We start from the raw sequence: 8,878 nt of genomic DNA, 5'->3' as shown, positions 1-8,878 counted from the left end.
CTCTTTCTTGCAAAACACACTGGGAAGCCACATACTGCATTCGGTTAGGGATAGATGTGATGGAGGGACTGATGAGTATTGAAGATGTGCCTTCAAAATTGGAAAATCTACTAGATAGATAAAATAATTAATTAATTAATTAATAATAAAGAAATAAATAATTGTTTATGTATTCCATTAACTCTCGTACGCATTATAAAGTGGTTTTGCGTTTATAACATAGACATCTAAACTATACTGCACATATTTCTCACAGTCATTCATGTTATTCCTTTCTTTTATAGACAGAACATATTTTCTTTCACATTATGAATTTCACTTCAACTGCTGATTATAATAAGGGTGGGTCTTAACGACCTGCAGTATCCATTTGAAGAGACAGCTAATAGCTTAACAATGCTGGAATGTTGTGTAGTACCATTTCAACTCTTAGGCAAAGACGCATCACAATAGATTGTACTACAATTAATAGAAAATGCATTTTTGATTAAATCTGGAATTGCATTAAAAGACATGATCATGTCTGTTTTAGTTAGGGTGCTACGGAAAATCTCTTAAAATGTAAACATTAATTTACTGAATCAATAATTACTTACTTAAACATCAGTAGAATTGATTTCAAATTCATAGAAAAGTTTATGCGAATATACAGATCCACCAATAAACCACTGAATTAATTTCAAATTTGCAAGCACATAGTTGCAAGGATAAAAATAGTCAACATGCTAAAATATTTAAAAGAGTAATCGGAAAACATTTTGAAAAAAAATTCAACTGTAATGTTTTACAACTCGTAGTCACCCAGAGTCAGGCTATGCAAGAGTGGCATATTTATTAATGAGAATACAAAAGCTCGCGTATTACTTGAGCGCTGCTTCAATTTAGTTGCTTAGCAACCAGTGTATAGTAAATCATCCGCGAAATTTGAATCTTAGGGAAAGGGTCGTGAATTTTGTTGAACTACGACCTCGAGAGAAGCCTAAAGAAACAGGCAGCTCTTGGTAAATTGTAATATTTAATATTGTCTATAAAAAGTCAGTTAGGTACACATGAATATTACGATTACGGCAGTGTTCTCATTAATCGTGCCTAACAGCTTATTTTATGTAATGCAAACACACATTTCACTTAAGACTTCGAGCTGCACCTGTGTAACGTTGTGCACTTTAAAAGCAATTTGATAAAAGTTTCAAACCTAAAACGTTTCATAAACCACGAAAAAAATATACACAATAATAATAATAATAATAGTAATAATAATAATAAGTGGCGTAGTCGGTTAGTGTATTCACGTTTTCACCTTTTCAAGACAATATAATGTATATTTATTATATAATACGATTGATGTCAAAATTTAAAGGAAGTGGCGTACTTGATTACTGTATTCAGTTTCACTGTTTCAAGACAATATAATGTATATTCATTATATTTAAGGACATATTGTATGCTATTATTTCAAATTATAAGGACATTTACTCTTATATGCAATTTCATAAACACAGAATATTTCAGAATATCCAATATCCACTCATATTTTAAAACGAAAACGAAGGACACCTCAGTTGTATTAAGCCAAAAACAAGCTAAAAAAGAGCTATTTCGGGACTAAAACACTAGAAATATGCCAGAAGAAGGACATATGTGGTAACGTAAGCAATACCTGTGCCTTATAGCGTTCATCGGCGCAGGATCATAAGGTACCTGTTGCTGTCTTTTAAACAAGTGCATTCCGAAAAAAAAGTGGCTAAAACTGTCCAACCAGAGCATTCGGTTACCAATACTGCCCGCTTGATTTACCTAGCAATTGCGTCACTACCGGTGCGACCCTAATCTGTCAGCTGAGTACTTTAGTTAAATTGTGCTAAACAAGTCACATTTGAATAAGCTAAACAAAAACTAAACAAGATACATTTGACTTTTATGTGTATTCACTGTATAAAATCTGTAGGCATTAATTTATATAATAACTTACTAGAACAGTTAATAAGTTTTCAGTTAAATTTAGAAATTATACACACTAAACAGCACTCACTGCATTAGGAACCATTTAATACATCTTTCTAAATGCATCTGTCTGTATGTGTTTATATATCTATCCTGCGTTACAGTATATTTGACATACCTTTGTTATGGGTAAATCTGTTTGAAAACAAGTGGCGAAAGTATTTATACGCACTTTTGCTGCCATGGCAACTGCATTTGTGTATATTACATTTCTAATATTACTGGAAACCTCGGATAAAAGATCTTTGATTTATTTTTATTGTTATTGTCGTCGTCGTTGTTATTAATCCCGATTACTAAATACACCTTTCTTCGAGCATAAACTTTGTGAAATACAAATTGCTGTCGCAGAGGAGTCTCATATCCTGGAACATTACAGATATAATCAGTATTACTCTTGTAAATTGAATTACACACGTTAGAAGAATCAACATAGGGTTCGTGCAGTTATGTTTTTAACAACTGGGTAAATATTAGATTTTATATCTATGCAACATTACGAGAAAAATGATTGCTATAGATGGTTAATAACTGGAAACTGTCTAAGTACCGTAAAAGCGGTATTCAGTGGGTCCTAATTATTATATTTTTGTATATTATACTACTGCATACATTTCGTAAAGTTGTCATGGCCAGAATAAAGGCCGCATACTGTAATACTTAACAGCGTGCATAACGAACTAATTGACTGTTTTATTAAAAAGAGGCGATGTTTTGAGAATTATTCAAGTAAAAGAGTATTCGGAATGTTGCGCTTGTATATAGTGAGCCAGAATAATTTTAATTAAATGTAGCAGACATTGTTTTAAAGCGGAGCCTGAGACAGAAAAGAAAAAAGATAAAACTATAACTTAACTCATGAAACCTGACGAAGACATTGGGGTACAGTATAGTGCGTTGATTCCTAGTGTTTCACATGTATTGCTCAGAAAGCTTATTTCGTCTACACACACACGCGCGCGCGCGCACACACACACACACACACTCACACACACACACAGAGTGTATTGCCGTTAATTTATATGGAACAAACCTTGCATGATTTTAAATGATAAAATACATCAACAGATACATATTGCTATTAACCGTTAAATTTTACTGATGACACCGGTAACATTAAACTGCGAATATTTTCATCTGTTCGCTTTGTTTAAATTGAGCAGCTAACACAAATGTGTGTTGCATAGTAAGGTTAGCAACCACCGACAGAAAATCAAGCAGATCTCAATGCACTTTCATGTTTAAAATTTTAAAAAAATCCTTTAAAAACAACTTCAACCATTTCAAATGAAAAAGAATCACGGGAGACACAATGCTTTCAGCATTTGTTTTAAAAAGGTCATTTTTAAAAATCGCATATAATATAAAATAACGTTAGTAGATTGCTGCAACGAAAAAATATTTTCTGCGCTATAATATGCACCACAGACAACCACGTTTCATTCTAACAAATTTATTTTCTCAATCATTTCTTACGGATTCACTACTCAAATTAAATTACAATCAAATTATCACATCAAAAGATACCTTTAGTACCTAACAACTGTCCATGTTTGCAGCTCATTTTGATTTGTGCTCGTTTCGAAAAAATAAAATAAAAACAAAATAAAAAATAAACACGTAATACAAGATTTGGGGAAAATAAATTACCGTTAGCAAGAGTTCATAGGTATTTTGAATAAAATATTAAAACAAGTCATTTTGATGAAAATATAAAGTAAATATTTTAGATCAGGATCCGATCTATTGAATCTATATTGCCGTCTTTGAAAAGTCTGTTTATTAAAACCTACCAAAAACACTGCTTGGAAATGGCAGTATTACAGAATTTCATCCACAGCACCCATTCAGTCAAAACTTGGCAACGGATTTCTGGGAGAGGAGAAATTCGGATAAGTGCATCTGCAGATGGCCATTCTCTCTTTTTATTAAAAAAATCCATTATTATGATCTGTCCATAAAATAAAATACAATCTTCAAAAGTGGTGATCTTTTAGATCTAAGAATCTGGGGGAGGGGTAGGTCCTATAAGAAAAAAAGAGTTCATGGTCTAACAAGCCCAATCCATAAAATATAATCATGCAGTCCTCTTCTCACGTCTAGCTTGAAGCTTTACACGTATCAGCATTCTTCCACATTTTCAGTTGTTCTGTCAAATTATTTATTTATTTTTGTCAGCTTGGCTCCTTAAACTTGTATAGTCTGTTCTCTTTATGTAGTGCCTTATGCCTTTTTCTCTCTTCTCTCACATAAACAAGCAATGAAAAGGAAGGATAAAAAATTCACTTCTTACACTTGGTTTGTCTTGATGTTGTTAGTGTGCCAAAATTACCTGGTGGATCGTACTTGTAGCGGGTACCCTCTGGTCACTCGGATGATTCGGCCCAGTTAAACTTGCATCTTTTAAGTAATCTACTAAAAAATGTCCCTGAAAGAAAGAGCAGACAGAACCTTTTAGGTTAATACATTTGAGGCCCTGGGTGTAGTTAATCGATGCGATTTGGGGGAAGGGGGGGTCCTAAAAATATAAAACACATCTGCAGTCTTATTTATATTCCCTCTCACAATCACAGTATAAAAAATGCTATCTTGTAGATAGTCTGTGTCTTATATCTTATTATTTTATCTATAAAACAGTTTGAATTTTTGTTATTTTTTTATTCTATGTCTCACTGAACACTGGTTTGCAGTCCGTGGTGGGGGGGCGGTGTGTCTGCACTCACATTGCCGACCTGCGCGTACACATCGTCCGGCGTCTGCTGCACTCCCGGAGGGGTCATCCTTTTCTCTTTCTGCCTCCGATTGCAAAACCATACCCTGACAACTTCTTTCTCCAACTGAAGGCTGTCCGCTAGTGAAGTGATCTCCTGGGCTGAAGGCTTTGGACATTTTAAGAAATGACTCTCCAGTGCGCCCTTGACGCTCACTTCGATAGAGGTGCGCTTCTTTCTCTTCCTGCCTTGAGCTGCAATTTTATCGATGCTGGTCGGGCTCCCGGTGGATGAATCAGCTTCCTCCAGCCATTTATTTAGCAAGGGTTTGAGTTTGCACATGTTTTTGAAACTGAGCTGAAGCGCCTCGAACCTGCAGATGGTCGTTTGGGAAAACACATTGCCATAGAGGGTACCCAGCGCCAAGCCCACGTCCGCTTGCGTGAAACCCAGCTTGATACGCCTTTGCTTGAACTGTTTGGCAAACTGCTCCAAGTCATCCGAGGTCGGCGTGTCCTCGTCTGAGTGTGGGTCGTGGTTGTTCACTCCACCGTGATGCTGCTGCTGCTGCTGCTGCTGGTGGTGCTGATGCTGATGGTGGTGGTGGTGGTGATGGTGACTACCATGATCCAGTTCTGGAGTGTCCCCTCGTACCAAACCAGGGTGCACCAAGCTCTGGCCTCCTGGTGGCGGGCTCAGCATGCCGTTAACCGTGAATCCCCCAGGCTGCGAGTAGATCAGGGACTGTTGTTGCTGACCCCCGCCTATTGACGGGATATGTGCTGCAGTGGTTGCTCCCCAAGCTCCTGGATGCCCTTGATGTGGACCCAGGTGTGGGGGCCTGTGGTGCAAGGCTGTCCCAGTATGAAGATCGTCTCTTGCCGAATTGTTTTTGACGTCCTGCTGTTGCTGATGCTGAGGGCTACCAGTCATCCCTACGGGGCTGGACGACCAAGGGGATCCGGCTTCGGCTGCTGCCGCCGCGGCAGCCGCGGCAGCAGCGGCGGCATGGGGTAAGGCTGTCACCCACTGATGGGCATGGCTCAACATATGGCCCCCGTTGCTTGCCGCCATGGCTCCCTGCATGAAATCGCTCTGGACCATCTTAACCGTTGGATCTCCCCTGTATCCTGCAGAAACCGAGGTTACAGCAGCGCTACCAGTCTGCATGCCACCCCCTCCCGAATCCGAGTGCACAACTGAACCTGACGAAAGGATAGTATTGCTGGGGAGGTAAGGGTTGGAAGCAGCCGTGGCCATCCCTTTAACCCCGTATCAACAGTCTCTTAATTATTCCTCCTCTTCTTCAAGAAGTTTTCTTTCAGGTAAACAATGATGTCTTTCACATAAATTAACGCTTCACTTTGAAAGTCCCGGCAGCTTTACTGGGTGCTACGCTTCTTGTGTTTCTTCTTTTCCTTTTAAACGTTTTCGTCTTGTATAAATCGGGTAGTAGCACAAAAATAAATGTAATAAATAATTTATTCGAAAAACGGGTTGAAGGAAAATGCAGCAATACAAAATCCACGTGAAGAAAATGACTCGTTTTTCTGTTGAAAAAGTAAATGAAGAGAAAAATACTGCAAACAACAAAAGGTAAACTTTCAGTTTAAATCTGGCGTCTTTGTTCTGGAACACCTTTTAAATTCTTTATACATATAAAAAGAAAAAAAAAAGTTTTGTCCGCACCAAACTTCAAGTGTTGATGAAACCTCAGACCTTTAACAATCTTTCTCTCACTTGAGCAAAATAAAGAAATCCTTAGGTTTAGTTCCTTCCTGATTAGGGATAAATTGAGAGGACAGTTCGGATGTTCAGAAAATCTCCTTCACGTATTTATTTGCAGTGGAGCGTTTTCCCTTTTATGCCGTGATTTTATTGCATTAATCGCCGCTTCTTTGTTCTGTTTTGATGTAAACCTGCAAACAGCTAACTCCAGTGGAAGTAGAGCCTTGCTTGTATTACAGTAATGTGATGGTTGAACCGCTCGCTTTCTTTCTCTCTCTCTCTTTCTCTCTCTCTCCCTCTCCCTCTCTCTATCCCCCGTCTCTCTCTCTCTCTCTCTCTCTCTCTCTATCCTCGGCTCACTCTATCCCCGTCTCTCTCTCTCTCTCTCTCTCTCTCAGAGCGCAGGGACTCTCGAATGTTTACCCTTTGCCAGACGCGCACACACCGTCCACATCTTTCCCCAAAATACAAGGAAGTCGAATCAGAGGCTCCCGTTGATTGGCTACCTGCTGTGCGATTGACAGGTCTCGAGCCCGGGCTTCGGTCTTGAGGCCCCCCTTCCGGTAGTTCCAATTGGATGCTTTTTAATTTAGACAAATAAATAAATAAAGTCAATATATATAAAAAAAAAAAGTCAGAGCGAGCTTAGGAGAAATGGTCTCCAAATGCGTTCTCATAAGTATTTGAAATCACAAATTAATATTTGGAAAAAAATAATCACTATATTCAAATGACAACAATAAAAAATGAAAGGTTAACGGTGCCTGTATTACTAACTGTATTTCTTATTACGTTCCTTATTTGAATTCGCAATTGTTGGGATACATAACAAATACGCTTGGTATTGCCCCATTAATCGCCAGATACAATCCTTGTGAAAATTGGCATAAACTGGGCACCGGTCAGGACAAAGGGTAACCTTAAACACACCACTACACTGTCCCAATTTAGAGCAGCATATCCACCTAATCTTCCGGCTCTTGTTATTATTACTGTCATTATAGCTGTAGTAGTTGTTGTTTTTGTTATATTAATATATTAGTGCTTAATATATTTAGAACTTAATGTTTCCATTTTTTAAACAATGTTTAAGGCTTCGGGTAAAGTCCCAAACCGTTTTGACCGTTAAGTGAACAAGTATAGTTGTCAAAAGAGACTTTCAAAAGTTCTTCCTAAATATAAAGATGAATTATGTCAGTTAATCCAAATAGGAACACAAATCGTAACATACTATCGCAAAATTACAGAAACTGTTGGGTGGATGTTTTACCTCAATTGTGCTTTACGTAGTCATGTGGCATAACTTTGGAGTTAGTTCTAAAAGCAACAAACGCGCAGTACAGTGGATGTCATCAGCACACCAATAATTATTTCAAATTGTGCATGAGGGAAGTATATGTACGTATACAATATAGGTTCTGTTTTCACGTGCTCGTTAAACACTTTTTGTTTACGTTTGGTACCAAATGGTGCAAGTTATACATTTCACAGGGTTACAGGCTACAGAGAGTTAAATCAGAATAAAAGAGGGTTGCGAGATGCTTCCAAGCGGAAATGCTGCACACAGGCAACCCCAGTGAACCAAGAAAAAGAGGAAAAAGACAAAGTGGCAACCAAAACAAGGGCAAATGGAGCATTCCTTTGGGAATCTACAAAGAAACTGACCTGTTTTAGATTAAATCAAAACACCCACAAAAGGCGAACATGATTTTTTGAAGGGTGGGAAATGTATTTATTTAGGGTGTTTTTGTCTGGTATGTATGAATCGACGGAAAAAAGTCTCATCATCTTACAGCTGACATACGTAGAGACACACGCACGCACGCACGAACACGCACAGTGGGTGTTGCATTTCCGTGATATGCAGTCTAAGTTAGACCGTAAGAATTTGTTTAGGACTCGATCCAGGTTTTGTGTACACGGCAGCGTGATCTCTTTACACAGGCGGCTTTCAGTATAGCGTGTGCTGAGAGGCTGCAACTGATCCTCTCACCTAAAGGTTTTTATTCCCTCTCAGAGCGTTCTCCGAGGGGTATTTATGAAAAGATCCAACATAGATTTAATTTGGACGAAAAATGGAGATATCCAGGTGCAGGCGTTTGAATAGTCAGTGCCAGGGCTCCATGTTTTCTTTCCCAGCAGATTTTGCTTGGATCAGACTCAAAACTGAGCAAGTCTCGTGGTTTTGTTTACATTGAATGGGGAGGATAGGAACTGTGCCATGGGGCCGCGTCTTTCATTAATATACAGTGAGGATTTTGTCTAAATTACTGCTATGCATTTCACAGTGCGCGCTTTGAAAGGGCGTCTCATGTGGCCCAAAGAAACGTGAGAGTGCGTCTCTTCAGAGAAGCCACTTTAAGATCTAAATAGGTAAAAGATAACAAAACAATACTTTTGCCTAAGGTTTGTCCACTTTGTCATTTACTATTTCC

General features: G+C 38.4%; 1 protein-coding gene across 1 annotated transcript; it reads right to left on the bottom strand.

Annotated features, from left to right (window-relative positions):
- Window positions 1–3,441: 3,441 nt before the first annotated feature.
- Window positions 3,442–6,804, bottom strand: LOC114650794 (POU domain, class 3, transcription factor 3-B). Its single transcript, XM_028800655.2, has 2 exons — window positions 4,728–6,804; window positions 3,442–4,432 (listed from the first exon to the last, which is right to left on the bottom strand). The coding sequence occupies exons 1-2, from the start codon at window positions 5,973–5,975 to the stop codon at window positions 4,319–4,321; spliced, it is 1,362 nt and encodes a 453-aa protein (XP_028656488.1). The 5' UTR covers window positions 5,976–6,804; the 3' UTR covers window positions 3,442–4,318.
- Window positions 6,805–8,878: the final 2,074 nt, after the last annotated feature.

The sequence above is a fragment of the Erpetoichthys calabaricus genome, chromosome 4 (assembly GCF_900747795.2).
Source record: "Erpetoichthys calabaricus chromosome 4, fErpCal1.3, whole genome shotgun sequence".
Taxonomy (NCBI): Eukaryota; Metazoa; Chordata; class Cladistia; order Polypteriformes; family Polypteridae; genus Erpetoichthys; species Erpetoichthys calabaricus.
The sequence above is the reverse complement of the archived record's forward strand: the minus strand, read 5'-3'. Positions and strand labels throughout refer to the sequence as shown.

Bases quoted from the DNA above. Each gene is read 5' to 3' on its own strand.
- LOC114650794 (XM_028800655.2), bottom strand. From the start codon at position 5,975: ATGGCCACGGCTGCTTCCAACCCTTACCTCCCCAGCAATACTATCCTT. The intron at 4,433-4,727 runs GTGAGTGCAGAC...TCTTTCTTTCAG, and splicing joins TGTACGCGCAGGTCGGCAAT to GGACATTTTTTAGTAGATTA.